General features: G+C 37.4%; 1 protein-coding gene across 1 annotated transcript in view; it reads left to right on the forward strand.

Moving 5' to 3' along the window:
- The window catches only part of HERC1 (HECT and RLD domain containing E3 ubiquitin protein ligase family member 1), a 248,445-nt gene that overhangs the window by 147,333 nt on the left and 85,381 nt on the right, over positions 1 to 15,731 (forward strand). The window contains exons 27-33 of the mRNA XM_011940429.1: positions 6,750 to 7,018; positions 9,432 to 9,647; positions 10,904 to 11,024; positions 11,253 to 11,490; positions 11,645 to 11,838; positions 13,154 to 13,309; positions 15,076 to 15,182. Coding sequence (XP_011795819.1) covers positions 6,750 to 7,018; positions 9,432 to 9,647; positions 10,904 to 11,024; positions 11,253 to 11,490; positions 11,645 to 11,838; positions 13,154 to 13,309; positions 15,076 to 15,182 — 1,301 coding nt within the window. The remainder of the gene's footprint in view (positions 1 to 6,749; positions 7,019 to 9,431; positions 9,648 to 10,903; positions 11,025 to 11,252; positions 11,491 to 11,644; positions 11,839 to 13,153; positions 13,310 to 15,075; positions 15,183 to 15,731) is intronic.

Genomic DNA, 15,731 nt, shown 5'->3' on the forward strand with positions numbered 1-15,731 from the left:
TTTTTTTTTTGGAGACGGGATCTTGCTCTGTTGTCCAGGCTGGAGTGTAGTGACACCGTCATAGCTCATTGCAGCCTTGGCCTCCTGGGCTCAAGGGATCATCCTTCCCCAGCCTCCAGAGTAGTTGGGACTACAGTTGTGCACCACAGTGCTCAGCTAGTTTATTATTTTTGTAGAGATAAGGTCTCCCTGTTTGCCCAGGCTGATCTGGAACTCCTGGGCTCAAGCAGTCCTCCCACCTTGGCCTCCCAAGGTGCTGGGATTATTGTATGCTTGAGCCACCATGCCTGCCCTAACTGGTACTTTTGTTTAAAACCATTTATTAAGTGGTTGTGAAAATGTAAAGTGTTAAAAACTGCCACTAGTAGCAGATTTCTGAAAGCCTGTGAAAAATTTTTTTTTCATGATATTAAATCTTTTGTATTTCAGAATGAAACCCTTCTCTTAATAGCTTACTTGGCAGAATGTTAGGTTTCTCGTCCATAGAAAAAAAACTGAGAAATGAAAAGAAATGCACACATAATTTTTTCATTTTCATGTATATAGCTCAAAAGAATAAATGTTGTTACTTAAAATTTGGCAATATTTAATTATTTAATTACAATTAGAATAGAAAGAATGGGCCAGGTGTGGTGGCTCACACCTGTAATCCCAGCACTTTGGAAGGCTAGTCTGGGCAACATAGTGAGACCCCTGTCTCTGCCAAAAAGGAAAAAAAAAAGCTAGGCATTGATGCATGCACCTGTATTTCTAGCTACTCAGGAGGCTGAGGTGGGAAAATCACAGGAGCCCAGGAATTTGAGATGCAGGGTACTGTGATCATGCCACTGCACTCCAGCCTATGTGACAACAGTGAGACCCTGTCTCAAAAAAAAGAATACAGAGAACGATTTCTCTGAAATATTAGGAAGAATAAAGCCAGAGCTTGCTTTTTGAAAAATCTTTTGAGGCTATAACATACCAAAGCTGCTGAGTTTCTTTAAAAAAAAAAAAATTACAGAGTATTTGTGATACCAAAAAAATGAAGTGATGTTTAGTATAATGTGCAATATGCATTTTATTATTTGGTAATTCTTTGAAAATTGGTAGTTCTTTTGACTTAAGAATTAAATTTTTGGAACAGATTACTTTCCTAATTTTGTTTAGCTCAGGTGAATATAGTTGCTAAAAGTTGTATGTTATATTAATAAATGTATATCATTTGGTGCTAGAGAAAAAATGGCTCCAGACTTACAGAGTAGCGTAAGAGATCCAATTTATAGTTTATACTGTATTACTTAAGTTTATATTTATAAGTAATAGTTCATTGGTTAAAATTGTTCTTTTCTCTCAAATCTCTATCATGCTTATGGAACTGTAATTTGAGATTCAGTCTCTTCTTAACCAGGTCAGCGTGTGGCAAAATAATGTCTTTGGAATAAAAGTAGAATCTTCATCTTTGAACTAAGAAAAAACTAATTTGGATGTAAATTACTTAGGCATGGATATAACATATTTAGGAGATTATATTTTCAAAGAGATTTTACAAAAATATTGTATATTTAGTGACTGCCCTTTGACACAGTGGGTTGTTTTTGTTTGTTTTGCTTTTAAATGATAGTAAAATAAATGACTCTGTTTTTTTTTTCTTTTCTATCAATATGGACCAGATGCCTTAAGCCATAATATCTTCATTTAGGCAGTTGAACCTGCCAAGTCTGAGAACTGTTTGGGAGCCATTCAAACTGTTGAGTGTTCTGATTCTGACTTGAGCCATGAAGGACAAAAAAATGTCCAGCCAAGTGAGAATTCTCTTTTTTTTCCTTCCCTTTTTTTTTTTTGAGATAGTGTCTTGCTCTGTCACCCAGGCTGGAGTACAGTGGTGCGATCACAGGTCACTGCAGGCTCAACCTCCCCGGACTCAAGTGACCCTCCCATCTCAGCCTCTCAAGTAGCTGGGAGGGACTACAGGCACATGCCACGATGCCTGGCTAATTTTATTTATTTATTTATTTATTTATTTATTTTATTTTTTTATTTTGTAGAAACGGGGTTTCGTCATGTTGCTCAGGCTGGTCTTGAACTGGGCTCAAGCAATCCGCCCACCTTGGCCTCCCAAAGTGCTGGAAGTACAGAAATGAGCCACCGTGCCTGGCCAAGAATTCTGTGTGCTTGTTTACCCCTTCCAATATTTTGAGGAGGAAATGTAAAATTTTTTCCCTCATAACAGCATTTGCAGTTACTAGTCTCAGTGGTCTTGAATTACTAAAAGTCTGATGAGAGGAAAAGGAGAGAGATAATGATGTTGATTATATCCTGTTTACTGAAGTTAAATGGATGTGTAAATGACAACGGGGGTATACACATTTTCAACTGCTCTTTCCATGCCTGCAAAGGCTCCTCCTTGAGAGGGCCCATTACCTGTAATCTCAGTATTTGACAATGGGGATACTAAGATTCACACTGTTGAACCAAGATTGTGCCTTTTTCTCCCCTCACTTGAGTTAATGTTTCACAATTGGTCTAAGTCCTTGGTCTAAGAAAGTGAATATGTAGGAAGGGGCAGAGAAATGTGGGCAGATACATTTAGTTCAGCCACTGTGCTCAGCTTTTCAGAGGCATCAAAGCTAAATTTTTTTTTTTTTTTGAGACAGTCTCGCTCTGTAGCCCAGGCTGGAGTGCAGTGGCGTCATCTTGGCTTACTGCAGTCTCCTCCCAGGTTCCCATTCAAGCAGTTCTCCTGCCTCAGCCTCCCGAGTAGCTGGGATTACAGGCACGTGCCACTATGCCCAGCTAAGTTTTGTATTTTTAGTAGAGACGAGGTTTCACTATGTTGGCCAGGCTGGTCTTGAACTTCTGGTTCAACTGGTCTTGATCACCCCGCCTTGGTCTCCCGAAGTGCTAGGATTACAGGCGTGAGCCACCGTGCCCGGCCAGCTAAATTTACTTCTAAAAGAGGTGGATGAAACATTTCTTCTGCTTAGCACCTCAGAGGCAATATGAAATTTGTATTTAGTAAACATTTATAAACTACTTACTATATGGGCATTGTTCTAAGCCCTTCACAAATATTATAATAACTCATTTAATTTTCATAACAGCCTGATAAAATTCTTGACAAAACCTGTAAAAATATGTTAGTAATTTGGTACTTTGATAAAACTTAAAAAGATTTGCTGTGGTTGTGCAAAACTAAGCTGATTGTTCACAGAAAGACAGTACCTTTTTGCAGATACTTGATTTTAGTTTTCATATTTAAGCTGAAGATGATACAGTGAAAAGTTGTGGGATATCAAAGCAGCAACTTAAGAAGCAACATCAGAAATCTTATTAGTTAAAATACTGTGTGGTTTGATTTTCACCCCTAGGTCTTTAAATATTTTGTTAGGGTTTTATTGCTAAAATAATACTGGAAACATTTATCAACATGTGTGTTTCATGGTATAACATGTATGGGCGAAATGCTGTTTTGTCTGTGCATTTCAAATTAGATGATATAAAGAAAATTAAATGTAAATGTTTCTCTCCTGTATCAAATTTCTCCTTTTGTTTTCTGATTCTCGTGTGGTAGTGTATTTACTCCTTTTTGGCCAGTTGAGCCCCAGAAAAAAGAAGAGCTTCAAGCAAGTACATGATGGCATGTTTAATTTTTTTCCCCTTTTAGCTTGCCTACATATTTTATGGTTTATAAAGTATGTATTGCAGCTCTGCCATGTTCATTTTGAAAATTCCATTTAAAAACCAAACTTGTAAGGACAAGTAAACAATCTCAAAAATTTTTTGTTGGATTTTGCATTTTCTTTATATAATAGGTGATTATGAAATAATACCAAGATTTGGGCTTAGTCTCAATTGTTATGTAGAAGCTTTTAATACCCCTTTCAGATATAATATTTCCTGTATTCAGATAGTACAGAGCAAACCAAAGTTATCAGATTGTTATACTTTTAAAAAAATTTAAGTTCTTTCATCTCCCATTTCCAAATTATAAGTTTTTGTGTTTCAAGTATTTTTCATGTCAAACTAAATATTTTGTTGGGAATTATTTATCCTGATGCTTCTGTATAGTGTGTTTCCTGTTCTTAATATTTTATTTATACTAAGTTACATTTGGGTTAATTTCATCTGTTAGGGCTCAGCAGACTACAGCTGGGAGGCCAAGACTGGCCTGGCATCTATTTTTGTTTATCAGGTTTTATTGGAACACAGCCACACTCATTTGTTTAAATGGTTGCTTTCATACTACAACAGCAGAGTTGTGTAATTGTAACAGAGACCTTATGGTCTGCAAAGCTAAAAATATTTACTATCTGGCCGTTTACAGAAAAAGTTTGCCGACCCCTGCTTTAAATTGCAGAGGATTTAATTTTGGGCTTCGTCAGCCATTCCATAGAATATTTTGGTTTATATGAAGACAGTTCAATATTGGTAGATTCATGAGTGAACCTTTATATAGGCAGGCAATTGAAATTTCCTTCAGTGATTTATGAGTTGGTTAATAATGAATATGTAAGACTACCTCCCATAAAATTAAGGAATTAATGTCATTATTTGACAAACCAATTTTTTTGTGCCTCTGTTTCCTCAATTGTGAAAATTGGACTAAATAATCCTTAAGGTCTCTTTTTCTTCTGCAGTTCTGATACTAGTTCCTTCCACATTTTGTATTCATTTTGGAAATAATTTATAAGTATTAGTAACTAGAAGAACCTTTTTTTCTGAGATTTTATTATTAAAAATAAAAAACACCCCCCAGAAAACAAGTTCAATGTGAGGAGTCAGAAGCTGTTATTTGTAAGTTAAAGCTAAATACAGATTCTGAATTTGAGGTGCTTTAAGGAAATGAAAAAAGAATGTATGTATTTTTTGCATTAGCTTCCGCTTTATTCTTGAAATATTTTCAACTTAATGCATTATGCATCTGTGATACTATTCTTTGGATTTTCAGTCTTTTCTGTGTTACATGAAAGAATATTCAGCTCTACAATTTTGGGAAATTGTTTGCTAGGTTGTTATTTTTCATGTTCAGCAAGACTGAAAATTAAGGTTTTTTTCTTTGGAGGCAGGGTCTCACCCTGTCACCCAGACTGAAGTGCAGTGGTGAAAATTAAGCCTTTTTTAATCTTAATAATTCTTACTAAAGCACAGAAGTCAGATAAACCATATATTCTTTGCCATTCTACATTATTTTACTAGGATAAATATAAATTATTTCATAGTTACTTTATAATATTAGCTCCCTGTTATGAATTTTGAAGTCCTAGGGTTTGACACCAGTATAGTAATTCAAAAATAAGATTATACATTGAATATTGTGTTAGTTTGTTTTCTCTGTGGGCATTAGTGTTTAAGAGTTATCTTCCCAAATTTTTCTGTCTAGTTATATAACTGATATAATTTGTATCATTCATATTTAATTGGGTACCTTAAGATGCTTTCCTAATTGAGAAGTTTAGTATATTCACATAATAGGATATTATACAGCAATCGAATAAATGAACCATGGTTACACATAGTAATATGGATGAATGTTAACAATATTATATTGAATGAAAAGAGTATGTCCAAAAAGTTGATATAAAATGATACTCTTTTAAAAGTCAACGACAACTAAAACCATTATTCATCTTAGGAATACATTAAAACAATAAAAATAAGGAAATAACAAACCCAGGCTTTAGGATAATAAAACTTTAGGTAGCAAGAGATGGGCTGGAGGAGGAGTAAATAGATAGAAGTTACTGTTAGTTTTCTAGTTCTTGTGTTCACAGATATTTATTATAAATATGTGATTTCAAAATTGGGCCATGCATGGACCAATGATGAGAGGATGTCATGAACAAAAGGATTGTAGTTAATCAAATTCATGTACCTGAGATCAGTTAAATTATAAAGATTTGTAAGAATTTGACATTTATATATTTATTTAAAGCTAATATTGACATATGACTTGGACAGTTGCCCTTGTGTTCAAACATGTTAACATTTTGCTGTCTAACATAAATATTTTAGCTTAAAAAATACCCACTGGCAAATCTAATAGTATTATATTTAGCAACTATTTTGATGCCACTTGATAATTTTATATAGGTATCATTTTACAGTAAATCTCATATATTCTTGTCTGTGAAACTTTGCTTCCTCTATATAGGAGTTTCACAACCTGCAGTAAATATGCACATGACACAGTCAGTGAGAATGTTCCTTATATTAATGAAACCCAAAGGGTGATGTTTGTGTCTCCTTTTTGTGTAAGTTTACTTGCCCTTCTATATTCATTTTTTGGTAATGTTTCATTGCAGATATGTAGAGACTTTGTTCAGTCTTAACTTGCTCTTTGTAATAATAGTGTTGAATTAGATGAAATCTTTGTTTTGAGTAGGTCTTACCAGCAGTGTCTTAAGTGCCTAGTTCCTTTTTGTTCGTAAATGATGATCTGATTTAATACTGCAGAGCATTTTAAGCTAAGCATTTTGAGAACAGCTTCTGCCTTTCTTTTTCTTGTGGCAGCGTGTTGCTAAAGCGCTTACAGAGACACTGGTACATCAAACAGGGCTTTCCCTTTATTTTCTTACATTGCTCTAATTTTTGTTTGTTTGTTGTTTTTACCAAAGCATTTTGCTCAGAATCACTTAATGCATGCGTGTATTCAAACATGAGTATCCATTTTTCACCAGTTGGTTATGGTAGCAGCACTCAGCCTTATCTAGTTTCAGAATGTATACTCCACTTGATTGCTGTTGATATATGTTTATTTTGTTTGTATATAGGTCCTATGCACAGTCAGTTGGAATCCCTGAGTGATTCTTGGGCTCGCCTGAAACATAGCAGAGACTGGTTATGCAACTCCTCCTATTCCTTTGAGTCTGATTTTGATCTTACCAAGTCTTTGGGAGTTCACACTTTGATTGAAAATGTTGTAAGCTTTGTGAGTGGAGATGTGGGGAATGCCCCAGGTTTTAAAGAGCCAGAGGAAAGTATGTCTACAAGTCCCCAGGCCTCCATCATTGCAATGGAACAGCAGCAGTTAAGGGCAGAAGTAAGTCTTTGATATTTACTTCTTATGAGAGCTCTGGAAGCTTAAACTGAACCATTGAATGTATAGTTCTAGGGAAAACTTTTCCTTTTCTTCTATTTCTTGCCTTCACCTTTCCTCTACCTGAGCTTTTAAACATAACTTTCTTAACTAGAACAGCACATTATTTTGTTTGAACTAGACAAAAGTGCATTTTAAAATTGTCATCTCTCAGAACAGTATACTCAGAAGTCTTTACATGTCTCCTAGTAACTAGGGTGAGACTGGTTGATGACAATAGGGCTCATCAGAGCTGTTTTTTTTTTTTTCTTTTTTTTGGAGATGGAGTTTAGCTCTTGTTGCCCAGGCTGTAGTGCAATGGCGAGATCTTGGCTCTCTGGAACCTCTGCCTCCCAGGTTCAAGCGATTCTCTTACCTCAGCCTCCTGAGTAGCAGAGATTATAGGTGTGCGCTACCATGCTTGGCTAATTTTTTTGTATTATTAGTAGAGATAGAGTTTCACCACGATGACCAGACTGGTCTCGATCTTCTGACCTCAGGTGATCCACTTGCCTTGGCCTCCCAAAGTACTGAGATTACAGGCCTCCTGAGCTCCCGCTCCTGGCCCTGAGCCTTCATTTTTGACCCATTTGTCTCAGTTTAAATTAGACACCTGCTTCAGATTAGAACCTCACAGAAATAATTGCTGCAATGAAGACCCACTAATGAATGCTAAAATGAATGAGCAAAACTTGAAAGAGACATAAGATGTTTGCATAGGTATCTCCCCCCAAATATTTATTAATTATTGTGATTTTAACATGTCCCCAATTCTTTCACAGTTCTCCCTGCAGGAAGTGGAGATTAATTCTTTTCTCCTTGAAGGTGGGCTGGACGTAGTGGCTTGCTTCTGACAAATAGACTATGGGAAGGAGATAAAATTGTAACTTTACATTGCAGAAACCTGGCAGGCATCGCCTGAACTAAATTATTAAGATTGGCTGGGCACAATGGCTTACGCCTGTAATCCCAGCACTTTGGGAGGCTGAGGTGGGTGGATCACCTGAGGTCAGGAGTTTGAGACCAGCCTGGTCAACATAGTGAAACCCTGTCTCTACTAAAAGTACAAAAATTAGCTGGGCGTGGTGGCAGACACCTGTAATCCCAGCTACTTGGGAGGCTGAGGTGGGAGAATCACTTGAACCCAGGATTCTGGGTTCAAGGAGGCAGAGGTTGCCGTGAGCCGAGATCATGCCACTGCACTCCAGCCTGGACAACAAGAGTGAAACTCCGTCTCAAAAAAACAAACAAACAAAAAAATCAAGATTTGCATCACCAGTATTGGTGATGGGTACATGTTGAAATCATGTACTCTTGATATAGTGTGATGAGAACACTCTATGTGGTATTCCCCCAAATCCATAATTCCAGTGTAATCATGAGAAAAAAAATCAGACAACCCAAAATTTAGGGACATCTATAAAATACCTGAACAGCTCTTCCAGAGTGTCAAGGTCGTGAAAAATAAGGAAAGACAGAATCTGTCACAGGGTAGGAGAGACTGAAAAGTCATGGCACCTAAATGCAATGCAGTATATAGGATTAGATCCTGGAACAGGAAATGAACATTATGGAAAAACTAAAATCGAAACAAAGTATTTTAACTAATACTATTTTACTTTAGGTTTAGTTAATAGTATTATACCAGTGTTAATGTCTTAGTTTTCATAAATGTACAATGGTTATGTAAGATGTTAACATTAGGGGAAGCTAAAGGAAGAGTATACAAGAACTCTCTGTACCATCTTTACAACTTCTCCGTATATTTAAAATTATTTCAAAATAATGTTTTAGAAGAAGAAGGATAAGCTGATCAGCTACAGTGATGGGGAGGGTCTTCCTAGGGAGAATAGGGGTAGCAGTTCAAGAAAACCACAGAGAAATATTTCAGAAGTATTTCTCATTCCTAGGCTGAAGAGTATTCATTCTATGCAAGCTTAATAAAGAAAGCAATAGCAGTGCTACCTTATAGTTTTGAAACCTTCACGTACATCTCCTTATGAGCTTCACAGTAGCTGTGTGAATAGATTAGATAAGGTATTATTAGTCTTATTTTATATATGAAGAAACAAATTCAGTAAGTTAAGAGACTTTCCCAAGGCCACACAGTAAAAGAGTCTGTCCCTGAAACCATGTCTCCTACATCCAAAGCTACTACTTTTCCTATTGTACTCTAACCTTTTTTATTCTGAAGTATGTTTATAGAATTTTTAGAAATATTTTCATAAAAAGTAATAATAAAATAAATGTGTGTCGTAGAATAGCTTCATATGAAATGTCAGAATTTTCTAAGTGTTAAAAATACTGTCTTTGGCATCCAGAGTTTCTTTGTGTCTGAGTTCAGTGAAGAACTCTAAAATATGTTTTTTTCCTCAAGCTTCGTTTAGAGGCACTTCATCAGATCCTCGTTCTATTGTCTGGGATGGAAGAAAAAGGTAGCATCTCACTGGCAGGAAGCAGGTTGAGTTCAGGCTTCCAGTCATCCACACTACTCACGTCTGTGAGGCTGCAGTTCCTAGCAGGGTGTTTTGGTTTAGGCACTGTTGGACACACAGGATCCAAGGGAGAGAGTGGCCGATTGCATCACTATCAGGTAGGTGACACCTTGCAGTATATACAGATTTTAACTGTCATTTTACAAAGCCACTTTAATAATGTGAAGCTTTTTGGTATTTATAATTCAGTTTAAAAATACAAAGACTTTAAATTTTTTAAGATAGCTCATTGGTTTCATTTCCTAAATATTGCGGTTGAGATTAGGTGAGCCATGGTACTATTGTACTATTGTAGATTATTTGCTGGCTCAGTTTTATTATCCAGTTTGGATGGGAATAGATCCAAATTAGGATAGGGATTGGAGTTTGGGAGGATGGGTTTCAAGAGCCTACGTTTTAGATTTGATCATTTACCTAGTTTGTGTGATTCCTTTGATAACTTAGGGGGAAAAAAGTGTTATCTTTATGTCTTTCATATTTAGGCAGGAAAAACTGCTTTTTGAGGATATAGAAAGATTATACATAAGAAAGATTATATGTGAGGATATAGAAAGACTCGGCTGGGTGCAGTGGCTCACACCTGTAATCCTAGCACTTTGGGAGGCTGAGGTGGTCGGATCACCTGAGGTCAGGAGTTCAGGACCAGCCTGGCCAACATGGTGAAACCTTGTCTCTACTAAAAATGCAAAAAATTAGCTGGGCGTGGTGGCAGGTGCCTGTAATCTGAGCTACTCAGGAGGCTGAGGCAGGGAGAATTGCTTCAACCTGCAAGGTGGAGGTTGCAGTGAGCTGAGATCGTGTCACTACACTCCAGCCTGGGCAACAGAGTGAGACTCCATCTCCAAAAAAAAAAAAAAATTATGCAGAGTCAAGAATTATCAAGCATTTAAAATTAAATTTGGAGGCTGGGCATGGTGGCTCACACCTGTAATCCCAACCCTTTGGGAGGCCGAGCCTGTTGGATTGCTTGAGCTCAGGAGTTTAAGACCAGCCTGGACAATATGGCTAAACCCTGTCTCTACAGAAAATACAAAAAATTAGCCGAGTGTGGTGGTATGTGCCTGTAGTCTCAGCTACTTGGGAGGCTGAGATGGGAGGATTGCTTGAGCCTGGGAGGTGGAAGTTGCAGTGAGCCAGGATTGCACCACTGCACCCCAGCATGGGTGATACAGTGAGACCCTGCCTCAAAAAAGAAAAAAAAAATATTATAAACTTTTATATAGTGGAATATAGTAAATAATTAAATACCATCATAAGGCTCTGGCATAGACTAGAAATAAAATGTTATTACTTCTTTTTGCAAGCAGGTATTATTGTTGCTAATAGAAAAAGTAAATCTTTATGTGTAATTCAGGATGGGATCAGAGCAGCTAAAAGAAATATTCAGATTGAAATCCAGGTAGCTGTGCATAAAATTTATCAACAGTTGTCTGCTACCCTGGAAAGAGCCCTGCAAGCAAACAAGCATCACATTGGTAAGTAAACTGTCCCTGCAAATACGCAGTATAGGTTACATTTTACCCTGAGGTTATGGTACTAGTTACGTTCTATGTTTTGTGTTTAACATTAGTAGATAAACTTATAGGTAAAGAATAAATAATTAAAAATAGTGTTTCATGTTATTATTAATATTTTAGAAAATGATTCATTTTAGTATTTTGTTTACTGAAAGGAAGATTCTTAACTGTCTCTTTGTCTTTTAGAAGCCCAACAACGTCTCCTTCTGGTTACGGTTTTTGCCCTAAGTGTTCATTATCAACCAGTAGATGTTTCTTTGGCAATTTCCACTGGTCTGCTAAACGTATTGTCACAGTTGTGTGGCACAGACACCATGCTAGGACAGCCCCTGCAGTTGTTGCCAAAGACGGGTGTTTCCCAGCTCAGCACAGCTTTGAAAGTGGCCAGTACAAGGTTGCTCCAGATTCTAGCCATCACTACTGGGTAAGTATGGTAGGTGTCTTTGTAGAACTGTATGAGGCCTGGTCTTCCTCCATTTTAGAATCCCCCCTTTCCCTCTATTCTGCTTTATGTGTTTAAGCACAATGTTTGCCCTTCTGTGTTTTTGCCACTTATTTTTTTCTTTTATTTCACATAGGACCTATGCGGATAAACTGAGTCCCAAAGTAGTTCAATCCTTGTTGGATCTACTCTGTAGTCAGTTGAAGAATTTATTGTCCCAAACTGGTGTACTTCATATGGCCTCTTTTGGGGAAGGGGAGCAAGAAGAGGGTGAAGAAGAAGAAAAAAAAGTTGATTCCAGTGGAGAAACTGAGAAGAAAGATTTCAGAGGTAATGTAAGCCTCTTTCTCTGTCTTTACTTACAAGCATTTATTAAATCCCCATTGTGTGCATATGATTAGAATGTAGAGTTACTCTTCCTTATGAACTATGATGGGATTTTTATTTGTTTATTTACAAATCCCTTTTCTCTTCACATATATGTGGTTTAGATGAGCTTCTGACCAAACATCCTCTCCTTAGAGTCTGTTACCCCTGATGTTGTGACCATACTGCCCATTCTCTAGGTTCAACCTTTCCTTGGCTGTCTGGGCTCTGAGACCTAGATTTTAGATGACTGATTTTCCCCAGGTTGTATTTTGCCTAGGGGTAAACTCAGATATTTTCTTATCGTTTGTTCCTGACAAGCCATCTCTAACCTTGATCCTGACAAGCCATCTCTAACCTAAGTCCTGACCTAAATTTTCCCCCAGGCCAGGCGCACTGGCTCATACCCGTAATCCCAACATTTTGGGAGGCCGAGGCGGGTGGATTGCTTGAGCCCAGGAGTTCAAGATCAGCCTGGGCAACATAGTGGAACCCCATCTCTACTAAAAAAAAAAAAATAGCCTGGCATGGTGACCCATGCCTGTAGTGCCAGCTACTCAGGAGGCTAAAGCACGAGAATCGCTTGAACCCAGAAGGTGGAGGTTGCAGTGAGCCGATACCACACCACTGCACTTTAGCCTGGATGACAGAGCGGGACCCTGTCTCAAAAAAAAAAAAAAAAAAATTCCCCCAGGCTGGAGTGCAGTAGTGTGATCTGGGCTCACTGCTGCCTCTGCCTCCCGGATTCAAGCGATTGTCCTGCCTCAGCCACCCGAGTGGCTAGAGCTGCAAGTATGTGCCACCACACCCAGCTAATTTTTGTATTTTTATTAGAGACGGGGTTTTGCTATATTGGCCAGGCTGGCCTTGGACTCCTGACCTCAAGTGATCCGCCGGCTTCGACCTCCCAAAGTGCTGGGATTACAGTTGTGAGCCATTGCGACTGGCCTGATACTTGGGAACTGGATTATAATTAGGAGGAGCTCGACTTCTTCCTAGGCTGTTCTGTTCTCTAGTCACCAATAATTCTTTATTTTACTTAGTCATCATAATCATAGCATATTCATTTTCATTCTACAGAGATGTAAAAGATGTTTCAGGTTTAGGCTTTATTTTCTGATCTTTCTCCATTCTTTTCTTTAAGTTTTCAGAATTCAGTAGCTGACAATCTAAGATTTTGAATTAGATTTGTGCTTACTGTGGTTTCAATGTAAATTATGTGATATAAGACTTTCTTTTTGGCTCTTGGTTGTAACTTAAACTTGTCTCTTCACTGTAGCTGCTCTTAGGAAACAACACGCAGCCGAACTCCATCTAGGGGATTTTTTAGTTTTTCTTCGCAGAGTTGTATCTTCAAAAGCGATTCAGTCAAAAATGGCTTCCCCAAAGTGGACAGAAGTGCTTCTAAATATAGCGTCTCAGAAATGTTCTTCAGGTATATGTCCTTTGCCTTTGTCTTAGAGTGTTTGTAGATATTACTTGTATTTTATTAAGATAATGCCAGACTTTAGCAACACTCTATGAGTAACCTTGATTTGAAGACTTTTCTTTCTTATTTTCTGTGTACCTGTTTGATCAAAAGAAAACTCTAATTTCTGAAGTAAAAATTGGTAGAAAATAAACAATGTAGCTCTGGAGAAGATCATGGAATTTATCTAGAGAACTTCATCCTCTTTGTTCAGATTACAAAACTAAGAGTAAGCAGAGAACATCCTGTTTAATAATGATATTTTAGCACAGATTCTGACCTTGCTTCTTGGATTATCAGGATGCAGATCTGAATTTGTACAGTCTCTCTTAACATGTTGTGGTTTCTTTTGCCTTGATTGTGACTTTTGATTGTTTGATATTTATCACAATTCTGTAGAATAAGCTTAATCCCTGGTCCTTACCCTAAAAGGTCTGTTTACATAGATTACAGTCAGTCCTTTCTTGTTCTCTTTTGCTAAAATTGTGGTAAAATGTACATAACATAAAATTTACCATTTTAATCATTTAAATTTACAATTTAGTGACATTAAGCTTACTCACAATATTACACAACAATCACTGCCATCCATTTCCAGAACTTTTCATAATCTCTAGTCTGTTTTAAGTATGCCAAAACATAATGTAAATCTTCTATGGCACATGGTATTTTGTATGTTTACATGCTCAATATACTTTTTTTCTTAATTAGTATAACTTACAACTGCTCCTTTTTTTTTCCTTTAATAAGGTAAGGCTTATATTAAGTTTTAAGAGGATAAAGAAAAAGCATATTCATTTATTTTCAACTGATCTTATTACAGTTATATGTATTTTTAATTACATATTTATGTATCAATATCCTATTTTCTACCTTGGATTACTTCATTTATTTATTTATTTTTTATTATTTTGAGACAGAGGCTCTCTGTGTCGCCCAGGCTGGCGTGCAGTGGTGTGATCTCAACTCACTGCAACCTCTCACTTCTGGGCTCAAGTGATCCTCCCGCCTCAGCCTCCCAAGTAGCTGGGATCACAGGCGTACACCACCACTCCCAGCTAATTTTTGTATTTTTAGTAAAGGCAGGGTTTCGCCATGTTGGCCAGGCTGGTCTTGAACTCCTGACCTTAAGTGATCTGCCTGCTTCAGCCTCCCAAAGTGCTGGGATTACAGGCATAGGTCACCATGCCCGGCCCTTAGCTTACTTTAGAAAAGTACAGTCTCTTTACTGCCCGTTAACCCTAACAATCCCTGTGAGATAGTCAGTGCATGGACGGGGATAGGCAATGAGAGGGAATAATAATCATGAGCTTTGGAGATTAACAGACCTGTTTAAAACTCTACCTCTATGAGCTTGGGTGGCTTTGGTCAAGTTACATAACTTTTCTGAGCTTCATTTTTCTCCATAGTAAAATGGGGCTGTAGTTCACTTTGTGAAGATTAATAGAGTATATATGTGTGAAAAGGGTAGCATAGCATAGTATCTGGCACAGATACTTTTTTACAATCCTTTTTCCATTATGTATACAGAAAAACTGAGACATAAACATGAATATATATTCATACACATTCATGGGTACAGGATGGATCCAGAATTCTTGTGATGATAATTTGAAATCAAGTTTGTTCCATCCATAAATGTTTAGCAGCCTCAGGAATTTTTTTCCTGGAAGTTCATTTTAACTTTGAATTTAAGTCACATTGATAATAAGAAAATGTCTTTTCCCCTCCAGGTATTCCTCTGGTTGGTAACTTAAGAACAAGGCTCCTTGCACTTCATGTCCTTGAAGCTGTGCTGCCAGCTTGTGAATCTGGTGTAGAAGATGATCAAATGGCCCAGGTTTTTATTTTTAAAGTTATTAGAAGATGTTTTCCGTATTTGCAAAATGATTCACCCAAATCTGTACTTAACAGTCTCTTCAGTTGTAAATGTGTCTTTTATTCAATAGCATAACATTTACTTTTAGGACTGCTTTCTTTATTATTTCACCCCCAAGGAGAGAGCATAAAATAAGTTATGGGGTGTGAGAAGTAGAGGGATAGAGAATACTCTGCAAGGTCAGAAGGAAAGAAAAATCTGGAATTTCTTACTAGGTTTGTACCTCTATAGGAAGAAATATGTGAGAGTGTTTGTCCTAACCAGAGGTCTAAATAGTAAGGCAAAATGGGACCCACTTTCTAATGAGTTAATATTTCTTTTTTTTTTTGAGATGGAGTCTCGCTCTATCGCCCAGCCTGGAGTGGGTGCAGTGTCACGATCTCAGCTCACTGCAGCCTCCGCCTCCTGAGTTCAAGTGATTCTCCTGCCTCAGCCTCCAAGTAGCTGGGACTACAGGCACATGCTACCATGCCAGGCTAATTTTTGTATTTTTAGTAGAGACGGGATTTC

The sequence above is a fragment of the Colobus angolensis genome, unplaced genomic scaffold (assembly GCF_000951035.1).
Source record: "Colobus angolensis palliatus isolate OR3802 unplaced genomic scaffold, Cang.pa_1.0 Scaffold19, whole genome shotgun sequence".
Classification (NCBI taxonomy): Eukaryota; Metazoa; Chordata; class Mammalia; order Primates; family Cercopithecidae; genus Colobus; species Colobus angolensis.